General features: G+C 38.2%; 1 protein-coding gene across 7 annotated transcripts in view; it reads right to left on the minus strand.

Annotated features, from left to right (window-relative positions):
- SIPA1L2 (signal induced proliferation associated 1 like 2) overlaps positions 1-16122 on the minus strand; it is a 240857-nt gene that overhangs the window by 49145 nt on the left and 175590 nt on the right. For all 7 annotated transcript variants that reach the window (XR_010345113.1, XM_064383605.1, XM_064383603.1 and 4 more), the window contains 2 exons: positions 15061-15637; positions 11167-11441 (listed from right to left, as the gene is read on the minus strand). Coding sequence is in view for 6 of the 7 variants with exons in the window: in XM_064383605.1 (XP_064239675.1) it covers positions 11167-11441; positions 15061-15637 (852 nt within the window). In the remaining variant the exon portion in view is untranslated. The remainder of the gene's footprint in view (positions 1-11166; positions 11442-15060; positions 15638-16122) is intronic.

Here is a 16122-nt window from a genome sequence, read left to right on the forward strand (position 1 = left end):
GGAATTCAGACTCCTGGGTTAAGGAAGTAAGCCTACGGTGCTGGGGACGGGATGGGTAGGAGCCTAAGTGTCTAAGGATCTGGGTGTGGAATGGCCCCATTCTTCTCAACTACAATACTGGAAGGCACAAAATATAACAAAGGAAATGCCTGTAGAATTCTGGGTGAAAGTTATTTCTAACTTGTCAAATCCATAGTACTTGGAGCTTGAGACAAAGAAAGAACAAAATAAAAAACAACACCCTAACTTTTGGGTTGGGAAACCGAATTGATGGTAACGCTATCCTTTGATGGTAGTGTTGACAGAGAAGAGTAGACTGAATATGCCCTCCTAAAGAAATCTTACACCTGTTTACAGAACATGAGGTAGTGATTTCTCTGTGCATCAGTAAACATTAGTTCTTATCTTTTATTTTAACTCTATTCCCCCTCCTGAAAGTAAAATTCATCTCTCTTATTTAGTTTATGTTACTCTGGATTTACTGAGTTTAACAGTTACATTTTTGGTCAAACTGAGTAAACCCAAATTACATTGGGTTGCATTATTTTCTTATAAAATGCCAAGGCTCTACAAGTTTTGCTCATGTATTTATATTGTTTCCAAGTGTTTTCTGTTTATTAAGATACCACATCCCTAGGACTACTGATTCATCCCCATAGCTAATAACCTAATAAAAAAATCAAAGTTAAGATATGACAAAGATAACAAAACATCAAGAAAATCTACTTTTGTCTTCCACCCAAATCGATGCTCTAAGCAAGTCACTGGATGTTGAGGTGAACACCAGGCTTTGGTATCTCACGGGTTCCAGCTGCCTGAGTAGTGCACATCAGGAACTGTAAGTGACTACTGGCATCCAAGTCAAAGATCTTGGAGTTATATGTTGAGTGAAAAGAATGTGAACCTTGAATCTTGTGAACCAAAGGGCAACTTTGCATTTCCAATGCTTGTTTGGCCTTCGAGTTTGTTTAGTATGGTTTTTGAGGGGGGGGGGGGAGAGAGAGAAAGAGAGAAAAAGAGAGAGAGAAATGAGAGAATGAGAGAAAGAAAGAGAAAGAAAGAAAGAGAAAGAAAGAAAGAAAGAAAGAAAGAAAGAAAGAAAGAAAGAAAGAAAGAAAGAAAGAAAGAAGGAAAGAAAGAAGGAAAGAAAGAAAGAAAGAAAGAAAGAAAAAGAAAGAGACAGATGGCTGAGTAGTGTGGTCTACTTAATTCATGCCCATAGACTGTAGTCTTTGTAAGACGCTATAATTTAGCTTGAGGCTTGGAAGAAACATGTAATATAAATGCATAATCATGACTCATATTTTGGGAGAGTGGGCAAAAATCTGTGTAATCTATTAAGTTAAGGAGGGAATCTGGGTGGAATTATTTTATCTCCAACCTTGTGCAGAAAGTCATACAAGAAAGGTCTTTTAAAATACTACGAACTGGCATTCTTTTGCCCTAATAAAAATTAGCTATTCTAAAAAAATGGTTTTATCTTAAAATCAAAACTAATTTTGTTATTATGTGACACTTTTATAGCAACTACTCTCGTGAACTAGATTTTGCTTTGTTTACTTCTATGATTAAGGTGCCAAATTAGTACTACTGATATAGCATAAGCAATCATCAAACCTAGTCAAACTCAGTTCTGCTCCACATGTATGAGAAATTCCTTAAAGGATGCATAAGGAAAATTCAACCAATGTTTAGGGAAATGGGAAAAGACATAAAAGAAGAATGACAAATGAGCCCAGAGCGGTCCTCAAGCTGCAGTGCCCATCAGAAATGGATCTGCGTCCTCCATGGCATGCATCCTCTCTCCCTCTTGAGGGGTTCTAGCATAGGACATCAGGCAAGACACTCCAGCTCGTCTGGAGTATCAAACCTGGGGCTGCTGTGGATGGGACACATGGCAAATATTTTGATGAGTAAATCAAGGCTAATTGAAACCTGAGCAGACCAAACGCCCAAAGACGTAGCACAAGAAGACATTTCTAAAAAAATGAGCTGCTCAACCTTAATGTAATTCAAACATTTTTAAAGAAAAAACTTTTGCTTTCCTGCTACAGTAGAAAAATTCAGACCTCATTGATACACATGCTTGGCTTCCTCTCGACATATCAAATCAAGTCAATGGATGGAAATTGCATTTCCAGCTTCTGGCACATTCTTTACAGTTTGCTTGCCAGTAGGAGATACTAAAAAATGTTAGATAAGGCTGTGGGATCACTTTTATGTATGCATATTCATTTCCTCTTTGCTCCATAGCAAATGTACACATCATCAACTTATTCTCCTAATTACCATGCTACGTAGGGATCAATACAAACTCAGCTTCAGGGTTAAAAATAAGTGTGATTTTTCACATTTCTTGTCTAGCCAATAACTTTTCTGAGTCTATTCTCTCTTCTCTCTCAAAAACATACACTGGAAGGCAAAACACTCTGTAGACCAAGAAGGTCATTGAAAATGTGCTTGTTAAAAATGTGGCATTATCAAACTATAAGAATGACAAGAAATTCTATTATATGGCATCCTCAGAGGATCTCATATTTTACTGCTGTATTCTAAAAACAGTACTACTTGTCCTTCTGAACTCACCAGCCTGGACTTCCTGGGATGGCTTAATCCTGTAAAAGGGATACTCTCATGAGTATTCATACTCATTGGCTTTCTCCCCTGCTTCCTGATGCCTAAAGCTAAGTTTTCCACCAGAAGATTTCTTAGTTACAGCTGCCACCACTTCCCGGCTTCCTGAACATGATCAGCAAAGAGGGGTTGTCCAATCTTGCTCACAGTTAACAGACAGCACAGTCACTACCAAGTACTGTAGTGTATGGGCCCCATAACTTCAGAGGCATCCAGAAAGGCCCCCAAGATGGTATCCACCCACCCAGGCCCATTCCTTTCCAATGACACCTTGAGTTTCTTGGAAGAATCTTCCATTTACCAACAGTAATTTGGACACTGAAAGGTAGAATTCCTGCTGGCCAGGATATGGACTTGGTTCTAAAGCACGGCTTCAACTTCTGCAGGCTGACCGTAAAGACCATCACTGTTAGAGTCCAGTCAAACCATATAGTTTTTTCTATTTGTTCCCAACAGGAACCCTAGACACCGAACTGTCTCCATTAAAGAGAGAGTTTGCGCTCTGGGCTCAAAACCCAGACGTGATGATGTGTAGCTTAGAAATGTGACAACCTCTTAGGCTCTCCCCTTGAAAACAAAACAGTAACACCAAAGGGTGCATAAGATTAAATTACACAAAATTTGTAAATTTCCTCAAGTGACAGCTTCAAAGAAAGAAGTTCATTACAAACAGACACTACTACTTTTTGTTTCTAGAAAAAGGGGGAAACCAACATTAAACTGCAAAAGGCACGTAAAATTTTATGAAAATTTGAGCTAACAGATGTTTATAGAGTTCTGGAATTTTAAAGTTTAACTTTCAATGAAAAAATCTTTAGAGCTGTAAAATTTTCTTTATCTATATTCCTCTACAGAACAATAATATCATTATCCTATTATTCCTTTCATCTTACATAAAAGAAGTACACATGACTTTGTATTATGCTACTTCAAAACTAAGAAAGGAGAGGAGCCCTAAGGGAAGAATGCATATTCTTACGAAAAAAAGAGAGGGCAGTTGAACAGTTAGTTGGATCAGGTACTATAGACTATGCAGCTACAGCTTAATCTAATCCCATGACTGTAACTTGCATTTACTGGACTCTGAAATTCCCTATTGGTTTTACTTTACTTGGCTGCATCACAGAGAACCTTTAAGTGAACCCAATAATCTAAGGAAAAGTCTTACAAAATACTGAAATGCTATTCTTTACTTCCGATCCACCACCTTGGCGTGTATAACACTTTTATAGTGTTCCACGTATATTATTTGACTTTCATAAAAATTTGTGAGGTACAAAGAAAATCTCCATTTTTCAGAAGAAGGGCTAGAGAGGTTGGAAAGATGATACAGCTAATCAGAGATAGCTCTGATTATGTTAGACCAGTAACCATCTCATGCTTGACGGGTTACACCATGGCTACCATAGTGGACAGCCATTGGACGTTCTCCCTCGTAGAAATACATTCTTCAAAAATCAGGCATCAGATAGCTAGCTATTGAGAATCTGCTTGGTATAATTCTGTAATATTCCAACATTCAAAATGAAAAAAACACGTGGGCACTAAAGTGTAGATTATTAATTGGAGACGGTGACAGCATTTTCTATACTACTTTGAGACATTTATTATTAAGTAGTAAGCTGTTGCTACAGTTTGAGAAACTCACTTTTAAATAGCCAAAATATAAGTACTACCACATTTTAGAAAACCAGAAATACTAAAAGGATACCTCTGACTCTAAGCTCAGTGTTCTTCCTAAAACATATGGCTATTTGTTTTTTAAAGAAAATCATCAAAGAACAGCTAATGCAGCCTACACTATGTCATATTTTTCAGAAGGTGCTAAAACAATCTTTGGAAACAAAAGCTGATCCTCTAAAACAAATAAATTTTTTTTTAAATATTATGCATTTTGTAAAAGAATCCTTTTACAGCCCTAGGGATTAAAGTAATCACTAATATTTTAATCATTTTAATGTCTGTTATGCTAATAGCCCGCTAATAGCTAAAAGACTTCAAATTATCCAGCAAGGTGACGGGGGTAATTGATGCTCATTCACTTGAATCACAAATTATTTCTGGTACATAAAAAATCAAAGGCTTCCAACAGGGACATAACCACATAGTATAACTTACTGTAAAGGTTAGGGCAGTGTTATACATGAAATAGGCACTAAATGAAATAGTATTTGCTTTTCAACAAATTCCTTAATTTACAGATAGAAACAGAGAGATACCCAGAATAGGCAGAATAAGAGACATCTGGACCAGAATCCCATTTGACCAAGCCCTCTTATAAAGGTCATGAATTGAAAAGGTGTTGTATGAATAGGAAGTGAGGTTATGTGGCATTGACTAATTTATCAGCTTCCTTCCATCCTTTTCCTCCCTCACCAGAAGCAGACCCAGGGGCAGATGGTGCCTTTGTATACCCAGTACCTAGCAGGGCACTGGACAGAAGCTCAGCATGTTCCTGTCCAAATCAAATGCTGCTTTTGTTTCTTAGAAAGCTTGAGAGCAGGAATAACATTTTATTGCACTATAATGTTTCAAAATTATACAGAGGAGGTTCTCAGTAGTTAGCTATCTGATGCCTGATTTTGAAGAATGTATTTCTATGAGGGAGGACATCCAATGGCTATCCACTATGGTAGCTGTGGTGTAACCTGTCAAGCATGAGATGATTACTGGTCTAACACAATGCTCATGCTTTACCGTTACCCTCTGCATTCCTTCTACTGTGATGGTAATATTGCAACATTCAAAATGAAAAACCATGTGGGCACTGAAGTGTAGATTATTAATTGGAGAGGGTGACAGCATTTTCCACACTACTTTGAGACATTTATTATTAAGTAGTAAGTTGTTGCTATAAGCTGAGAAAATCGCTTTTAAATAGCCAAAATATGAATAAGTACTACTGCATTATAGAAAACCAGAAAGACTAAAAGGAGCCCATGAAAGTCAGATTACATCTGTCCTATCCATTTTAATAGCCCTAGTGCTCAGGTCAGTTCCTAGCACAAACTGGTTAAGAGTGAGTGAATGATTGAATTAATGAATGAATGAGTAAATGCAAGGCAATCTACTTTAAATTCTATAATCCTATGTTCTTACTTTAGGAAGTGAGAGAACAATGTGAACTTTATATTGGAGGAACTGGCCAGAGGACTCAGAATAGTGATTGTACTTTAGGTTACCTTTGTTCTGCATTGTTTTCATATTTCTTATCAAAATTCATTACTAGAGGGTCCATAAGACAATACTAGACATAATTTTTATTATCCATACCAATACATTGGAAATCTAATATAAAAGCTCCCTTGAGACACATGCACGTATACGTTCATTGCAGCACTATAACAATGAAGACATGTAATCAACCTAGATGCTCATCAACAGTGGTCTGGATAAAGAAAATGTGGTGCATATACACCATGGAAAACTACAAAGCCATAGGAAAGAATAAAATCATGTCTTTTGCAGCAACATGGGTGGAGCCAGAGGCCATTATCCTAAGCAAATTAACATGAGCACAGAAAACCAAATGCTGCCATGTTCTTGCTTACAAGTGGGAGCTACACACTGAGTACACATGGACAGAAAGAAGGGAACAATAGACACCAGGGCCTACTTGAGGGTGAAAGGTGAGAGAAGGGTGAGGATGGAAACACTATCTGCTGGGTAGCATGCTGATTACCTGGGTGACGAAATTATCTGTACACCAAACCCCCATGACACACAATTTACCCATGTAACACACCTGCACATGTACCCCTTGAATCTAAAAGCTGGAAAGAGAAAGTCTGCTTTGTAATGAATAATAAATGGGATAAAACGTGGAAAAAAAATTAAAACAAAAAAAGCTCACTTGAGTCCAGATTTCAGCTCACCATCTATTTATGTATGTGTGTAGATATACACATAAAAATAAAAACTGTTAAAATGACAAAAGTGAGTTTTCCTTCTATTTCTATATTCTTCTCTCGGCATACTTCAGGGAGTTGAATGATCAGGCAACATACAGCAAAACAGGAGATGAGGACATAAAGTTTTAATTTTATAGAATGATGAGAGAATAATAATTTAGACTCATGATAACATGAGAAAATTTCCAATGTTTTGCATTATACAGAAAAATGTCTTGGGTAGTATATCAACAAAGTATGAAAAAATCACACAAAACAGATGCACTGCAGCAAGAAATTTCATTTCCATTTTTATTGGACATATTTACTAAATTCACTCACATTATATAACAACTCATGCATAATTCTGATGAGTTGTTATTTCCTTTAAATCAGCCTTTTAGGTTCATATGCTTTCCTTAAAATGACAGTGATAGAATGTCAGTCACCTTTGACGGCCAGAGGCCGGGGCCATAGCAGTGACTATAAATCATCTCTTGCAAAAACAAGAAAGACCTTAATTGAGCATCTCCAGCATCAGCAACTCTTCATCTTTGCCACAGAGACTGCTTGAGAAATACTCTAGTTCCCCTTTCAAACCTCATTTCCATTTGAAGAGTGCTATTCCCAAACTGCTTCTCGCCACTCATTCCCAATGTCTATGAATTCACTCCAGGATCCAATCCCAGCACTAGATCAGTTAAGTAAGTGTCCCTCAAGGGCTATTCTCCCTTCTCAGTGTTCCCTGCAACTCCACAAAGAAAATTCAAAATGGCTCTGACTTCCCTTCAAGCTGAGGGACACGCTGGACTGTCACCTCCCTCAGGCTGGCAAACAGGATTTCAAAAACCCAGGTAGCTTTAGATTTAACATAAACACTTTTCTGGGACTTCAAAACACAGGTGGCTTTGGATCCAACATATTAATTTCCTACTAAAGACTTCATTTAATCCATCAGCTTCTGAGTCAGAACCAAACACCTTTTGACCTAAGGACAAGAGACACCGTCTATTAAATGACAGGCTGCTCATGCTGCCCACAGAAGCAGCTGGGCTCCCGTTCAAATGATTTTCTTAGTGATATCCTGGTATGATAAATAGAGAGTTGATAAATGGCAAAAATGAACGAAAGTATTTTTCACAACATTTATGAAGACTAAAATATCTCATAATTCCTTAATTTAGCTATTTTTGTAGTCTTTATAGTGTTTACATTAAAAATGACTTTAAAAAAATTATATGTATATATACACACATACACACAGAAACACACATGGATATACATATCCATTTAAATAATATTTCCCCTCCCTGACAGGCACTAAGAGCCCATTTGTGAAAGATAGTGGTAATTTTCCATGCTGTAGGTCAAATGTATAGCTTTAGCTTGAGGCATATCCTGGTATGTGTTGCTATAGGGTTAATGGTACTAAAGGATGTTTAGTTTAAAGGGTTTGTATTTTAAATTTTAAAATGAGTCAAGTGCTACCCATTTCCCCTTAGCACCTCCTCTACAGTTTATCAAATCTAATAATGCAGAAGGCTAAACATGCTGAGTGCAAAGGTGAAACTGAAAATGACATTTCATACTTACACTTGTGGTCTAAGGCAAAGGGCTGGTACTGCAAGGGTGGTGTCTGGTTATGAGAGGTTGTCTGACAACAGCAAGTACTTTTATCAGGGCACCCAGACAGTTGCAGGCAGAAAACAAATCAAAACTAACAAAAATAAGGATTTAAAAATTTACAAATTCAGATTCACAGAAAATTGGAAAACTGAATTGAAAGAGTTTTAAATGATACAGGCTAGGCTTAAAGCCTTCATGACTAGCAGGAATGTGGGTGATGGGTGTGCCAATTTTGGAATGTTGCTACTGGGCAAATAGCTAATTCTAATCCTTCTGGCTAAGGTTAAAAGACAGTTATTACAGATTAATCGGGAGAAAAAAACTTGTATGTTTAGGGAATGACATTAATGAGACTCCTAGGAAGCAAGGGCAAAATCTTTAAATAAATATCTTGCCTAGTTCCAATAAGAGAATTCGCATTTAAAACAAAGAATTAATTATGTGTAGACCAAGGGAGATAACTGACTCCTTAGAGGAAAAACATGTCCTTGGATAAAAAGATAATAGCTACTGGAACTTTTAAATTGTAGTTGTTTGTTTTAGCTGAAAAACAATTCAGTATTTCTTAGAAAATTCTATTCTCCTAAATTATATTTCTAAATACCAAATATAATGACACCTTTACCATTTTTATTAAACAGATCTCTTGAAGGCTTTAAAAATTTCTTACCAACAGTAAACCAACACTAAAATAGTCAGGAAATGTTATTTTTCAACCCAAAGAATGTGCATTTTTGTCCAATTCTATAGTAATCGGCTGCTAGGACAGATAAAAGACTTGATACAAAGGCAGATAAAAGACTGATTCTCATCCTAAAAATTAAAAATCTATATTTCTACTAAGGAAGATGACAGAAATCTTACTGCATGAAAAAATTTCTAATAAATGGCTGGAAAATATACTATAAAAATATATACAATATTTTAGTTTCTAAGGCCCAAAAGATTTGCCTTTTGGTATTTCCAAGACTCATTTTTAATAAATTTTTTTTTATCTTTATTTTCTTTGCACTGATAGTAGTACATGTGATTCACGGGACTCTCAAAGAGCAGATAGATTCAACCAGATAGAATCAGGCAAGGCAATAAAGAACATCTTAACATGGGACTGATACTCTAACGAGAAATTTTAGTTTCTTAAATCCTTATTTTATAAACATACTGGGCAAATACAGGAAACAAGTACACAGAAAGTGAGGCTGGAGGCAAATGGTAAGATAACTAATAAAGAGAGATTTTTGCAAGATTTTGCACATTAACCATAGAGGAAGTCAGTATAAGCATTTTTTTGTTTGTTTGTTTTTCCTAAAAGAAGATTGTGGTTTAGCTGATCTATACAATACGGCAGCCACAAGCAACACATGGCCAATTAAAATATAAATTAATTAAAAGGAAAAATTTGTTTTCTAACTTGCACTACAGTTCATGTATGTAAGTGGCCACATGTGGTTTGTGGCTACTGCTCTGAACAGTACAGATACAGATCACTGCAGAAAGTGCTAATGGATAGTGCTGGCTTAACGGATGAAGAAAAGAGACAGAGAAAGGAGAAAGCACGACCTAGGTTCATAAGTCCAGAAAGTAGACCCAATAATCCTACTACCTTTGGATAATAAGAATTTATTTTTTAATATGAAACAAATTAAAATGAATATGCTAAAGTCTTATTTATTATTATTATCTGAGATGCAGTCTCACTCTGTAACCCATGCTGGAGTGATGGCATGATCTCAGCTCACTGTAGTCTCAACCTCCCAGACTCAAGGGATCCTCCCAACTTCCCCTCCTGAATAGCTGGGACTGTAAGTGCACACCACCACACCTGGCTAACTTTTGCAGAGATGGGGTTTTGCCATGTTGCCCAGGCTGGTCTTGAACTCCTGGGCTCAAGCAATCTGCCCATCCCAACCTTCCAAAGTGCTGGGATTTTAGGCGTGAGCCATAGTGCCCAGCCTAACATTTTATTTTTTAAAATAAAATATGTGGAGTAATTATGCTAGAAAGTTCTAAGAGCTTTACATATTTTTATTAAATATTCATAGAAATCATAGGAGGTAGGCAATATAATAATCCCATCTTATAGAGAGTAAGTGAGGCTTAGACAGAGTGTATAAGCTGCCCCAGGCCACACAGCAAATGACTGGATTCCAGGCATACTTTCTGTCTCAAAAGCCAGAGCTCTTAAGGCTGCCTGCAGGAACTCCATTTGGGAATGAAGACAGAAGATGCTCTCGATACTACTACCAGGCATGCATTACCGCAAGTAGTGGGCCACAGCCTGAATGAATGGCTCCTTCTTAATTAGCATTCTTTCTCCTTTTGGTCTAAGATTCTCTTTATGTTGGGCATGATTACCTTCTATTAGTAATGGACAGTATTGCTCTCTAACCCCATTCTTATCTCAGCCCTCCACCTATCCACCTCTGAGCCTTCCAAGTCCACCATTTCTTTTCATCTATTTCTCCTGACAGTTTATGACAATACCCCGAACCAGTTCAACACCTCTCGAGCTTCAATTTGTAGAATGGAGTATTCACCACACAGAGTACATTGGCTGTTCCAATCTTCTTTTATATCTACAAGTATTGATCTATTAAATATTTTTTTTAATAATAAATTATTTCATGCTATGGAAGGGAATTCTAACTGAATAATTAAGTATTTAATGTGCTCAAGGCTGAGCTGTGATGCAGGGTATCTCCTCTTAGATGTAAGTCTAACTGGTCCAGGGCAACCAAGCAGGTGTTCTTCGCCTTAGTTTAGAATAGCTCAGCTTGTCCCATTAAATTGCTTAGAAAATTACTTTCTATCACTTATTAGATATTTTAAAGCTCTTTTTCAATTGCTCGAATGAATAACATCCCAACATTGTACAAATGAGTGACATCCCAACAACACTGTACAAAGATGCACCTGACTGCATTTTCTGAGGACCTTGAAGGAGCAGTCAGGACAGCCACCTGCTACAGAGGCAAAGGAGAAGTGTGCCATTACTTGTGTGCCTCCCACGCCTTACCTTCGGGGTGAGCCATCATCATGGGGCTGGATGATGACCACCTTCACAGTCACAGAAGTACGGAGCAGGTCGATCATCTGCTCATGGGTGAGAGTGGCCACGGCTACTTTGCAGATCTCCACAAGGCGGCTCCCTTGGCGAAGGCCAGCCTTCCAGGCAAAGCCAAAAGGTTCCACATCTGCAACAATTCCTTCAAAATTCACATGGAATCCAAGCTGACCCAGTCCGTTCCTCCTCAGGGTCATTTCCACAGTCTCGCAGCCTCTCGTCACTATCTAAAAGGGAAGGAGACTTTTAGAGATGCCCTTCTTGCATCCCAAGCTGCCATGGGGCTCTATGAAGCAAAGGCGCACATACAGGCCTCCATGCCAGCCCTCTCTCTCCCTTGGGCCCTCACAGCCTAGTCCATCTCTCTCTGCCTTTTCCTCAAACTGTCCAAGTGACAGGAAAAGGACATATTTAAGTTCAGAGCTTATCACGATTAATATCAGCATCAAGTGCAAATAAAATAACAGAAGTACAACAGTGGTTTCATTCTTCATGCTAAATCATATCTCTTCTTGATACAGGTGTCCTGCTTTCTTAGATGTCACTGACCCAGAGCTTGGGAGCTTCAGATGGGCTCACATAATTCTCCTACTGACTTGGCTTTTAAACATACAAATCCCAGTGTTCCAGATGGATTATAGAAATGGAAAACATGTAAAGACTTTGGAGGCCATTAAAAGTTTCAATCAGCAAGCACTAAAAACCATTAGACGATTTATTCATCCCAAACAAAGAAAAATGCCCCACGGCACTTGAAAGCTAACACTCAAGAGCCCACTCCTAGATTCAGGAAGGGCAATAGCAGAAAGAGCTTTAAGAAAACTCTCTATGTTCTCTAACCTGTTCTGCTCCCTAAGGTCCCTCTCCTGATGACAGACAATTGCCTGTGCTTGCCTGGGTGGTGACAGTCATTCAGATCCACGGTGAGGGCAGGCCAGCCAGACTCCTTGGCTATCTGTTCACAAGGCAAGTGTGTAGGATAGTGCTCTGGCAGGCAGCAGAAAGACCCTCTGTGCCTATGGGCTGCCTCTCCTCCACTGGGCCTCTCCCCTGGGGGCTGAAGGCAACCCCAAGCAGTGAAAGCCCCAGTGTATATATCTTACCCAAGAGTGAGAGTCAACAGCAGTCCCACGAAAAGGAATATGATAGAATGGTGGTTTGCATCCCACTTGGTACATTAAAGCACTACAAATGCAGCCCTCAAAAGCACTCACTGAGGACACTTTACATGCAATCAAAGAAAAACATGGGCTCATTAAATACCATTTGATGACTATGACATCATCTATTTGTGGGAAATTTCAAGTTGAGAGGTATGATACTCCTATTCCCAAAAGCCCAGAGGCAATGTATAAAGTTTCAATTTAATGAATGCTCCATTTCTATGAAACATGCTCTGAATACATAGATACCTATTTAATAAGACCCATGACAGTAAGTACAGCCGTGGGACTGGGGTTGCTTCATGTATCACCTGTGTCTGATGTTTCTATGGTTACCCCAAGTGCACACCATGCCAATCAGCTTTTCCCAGACAGGTATGACAGTTCAGGACTCAGTAAAATGTGGAAAGGGACTGCTGATTTAGTTAGTGGTGAAGTCAGAATATTGACATTTCTAAAGTCATGAACTGAAGTTAACTTAAAACTTGAAGAAGTAGTTCTGTAATATGCACAACACAAATAAATTTCGTTCACTTCTTTTTCAACTTTGTTCTAAGCAATCCTATTAAAAGACTACACATAACATGTACTCAGCCTTCTCTCAAATACCAATGCAATTGTCAGGTGAAATTTATCATCCATGTATTAGACTGAAGAGTTATTGGCTGAGTCTTTCCAGAGTCCTCCAGCTCTGGCTCTTTGGCTCATTTCCTCCAATCACCTGCCACCTCCCTTACTTTGTCTTTTTGCTATTTCTTTATCCCCTCTGTTTATTGCTTCCTAACATCCCCAAAGTCTGAAGGAAGGTGTTCTCCAGCTACTTGGACTTCCTCACATACTTCTTCCATGGACCCAATTATCGCACAAAAATTGTAGTCTCCTAGCCAGGAGTGGCTACATAATTTGTGGGGCCCCATGAAAAATTAAAACGAGGGGCTCTTTATTAAAAAATTATTAAGAATTTCAAAAGGGCAATAGCAGAGCATTCAACCAAGCACGAACTCTTCTGAGAGCGTGTCCCTGTGTGACTGCATGGGTTGTACATCCGTGAAATGAGCACTGCCTTGCCCTCTGGGAACAAACTCTCATTCCTTTCCTGCCCTGTTACCTGTAAGAGAGACACCTTTAGTTCCACTTTCCATCACCTGAGAATGGACATTGAGTTAACCATCTGCCAGATGGGCAGGCATTCCCAGCATCTTCACCATGACTGCATCCATCTCTTTCTTCCCATTTCTGTTACTACCACTCTGTACCGACCCTTACAATCTAATCCCTTCAACAGTCTTTGCTTTGGTTTGTTTCCAGTAGCTCATGTTGCTAGTCATCCTAGACACAGAATATAATTTCTAAAATATATTTGTAACATTGTGCATCCTGGTCACACTAGCAATACACTTTTCTAGGAAAATAGGATTGGGTCCATGGAATAGGAAATGTATAAGAGTCCACGTAAATATCCATGGAAAGTACATTTTGGTGGTTGGTGAAGTGGTATTTGTGTTGTATTTTCAGAAGCAGAGATTATGATGATTTGGTGGATATGCTAAAAAGAAGTATTTGCAATTAGCAAAAGCACAATGCATCCAGAGACTCACCAGTATAACTCAAGTCAATTCTTTAGGCATAAAAACTAATCATTTACTTAATCACTCCAAATTCATATCTAGGCTTGCACACATATACCTGATTAATACTATTGAACATACTGAGGCCCTTTACTGTAAATAGTAACGAAATTACTTTTCCAAGGCTAGCAGAAACTGCCCTGATTTTACCTTCTCTTATATACGGTATCTAATAACAAAAGGGAGATTTATATTTGGTGGGAGGAAAGGGGGCAAGAAATGGATATAATTTCTCCTTTTTTTTCATGATCCATAATGAACTAAACTTTTTCTAATTAAAAAAAAAATCCCTCTTGGGAGAAAATTTACACACAAGAAATTCTATTGTTAAAGCACATTTTTTTCTTATATTATCACAAATAAAAACTGGAAATAGTTTGATTTATTCTTACTACTTTACTTTATATGCTCAAACTAAAATCTAAACCTTACTTTGTTAAAATTTGGAGCAGAAATTGAACACCATGGATAAAATATAAGGGTTTTGCCTAAAAATCTCATACATGAAAATCTTTTTTATGTCTGACTTTTAAAAAGCCTTTCTAAATTAATGTGTAATTCTGAAAAACTTCCTTAAGAAACTGTAGTTCTAAGACTAATAATATATTTAATCTGGCACATTAAACAAAAATACTTGCTATATAAATATGCACAGAGCTGAAATGGCAAATAGGACTCATCATTCATATAGTCAACAGCAATTCTGTTGTTAATTACCCAATGGGAAGGTATGTATGTCAGCCTTCATAAACAGACATTTTATCCAGACAATTCTGTCTTTCCTTCAAACGCTATTAAAACACATCTCAATATTCTCTTTTGCAGGTTGGCTTAACTTTTCTTTTCCAATCAATTTACGATGGTTGCTTCTCCACCATTCATGTATTCAACAACTCCTCGAAAGGATCCAGCATTTAAAATTAAGCTCTGTATCTGCAGGAAATAGTAATGCATTCCCTAATTGCTATAATCATGGTAGGATTTCCCAAGTGAAAGTTATTTTGAATCTGGAATTGAAAACAAGGATGGTGGGAAAATAGAAAACGTGTACTTACTACTAATCGCTGAACAATTTCCCTTATGTCTTCAGCACAGTTGTCTACTGAGGACAGGAGGATACATTCTCCTCTTTCATAAAACACTTTGATACTCATTAATCCAGATGTCCACCCAATAACATCCCTGCAGGAACAGTTAAATACAACATTCTTGGAATCCTTTTCAATCAACATGATGAACTCATTGGAAATCCCAAGAAGACATTCGATGTCAGCAGACTGGCCGAAGTCCCGTGCTATCACATGCCACATGATGGCTCCAATGCTAAACAAGTGGGCATCCTTCCTTGGCTTGACTTTCTCCTTTTTCTTTGCACCTAGTGTAATGAAGCTGAACTTCACAGAAGTATCCACAGTGGCAGTTGTGACAAAGTTCTCCGCCAGATCTTTCAAGTACTCTTGCCTTGTTCGAGTGGCCATCGCACGAAACTTTTCCGATTTATGGGCTGCATTTTCTGCATTGATTACTTTGGCTAAAAGGAAGTCCCGGAAGACGGCTGACTTTGGAAAAGTTACACCTTTGGGAATCGGTGGGCCAAATGGTGGCACATCTTTTGATCTAGAAACTCCAACACTGAGGAAAGAAAAAACAGAAACAAAATGAGATGAGCTATGATACCATAATATTTACGTTTTCGAATTTGGCATACATACACACTTTGAACTTAACTGGTCTATTCTGCAGGTACTTGTTCTCCTAGTTTCTGGAACCCAGGGTTGTTTGTTGTTGTTTAAGCAAAATGTTTTAAACTTAGTAGACAGGAAGTATAATGGGCTGAATTCTGTCCCTCTCAAAATCCACATGTTGACAAGATAACCCATAGTTCCTGGGAATGTGACACTATCTGGAGATAGGACCCTTAAGGAGGTGACTGAGTTAAAGTGAAGCCATTAGGGTGGGCCCTGATCCAACTGACTGGTGTCCTTATAAGAGGAGAAAATTTGGGCTTACAAAGAGACACCAGGGATGTATGCATACAGAAAGAAGCCATGTGAAGACACAAGGAGAAGATGGCCATCTGCATAAGTCAAGGGGAGAGGCCTCAGGAGAAACCAACC

Source organism: Aotus nancymaae, unplaced genomic scaffold, assembly GCF_030222135.1.
Source record: "Aotus nancymaae isolate 86718 unplaced genomic scaffold, 86718_ANA_hifiasm-v0.15.2.pri h1tg000032l_0, whole genome shotgun sequence".
Taxonomy (NCBI): domain Eukaryota; kingdom Metazoa; phylum Chordata; class Mammalia; order Primates; family Aotidae; genus Aotus; species Aotus nancymaae.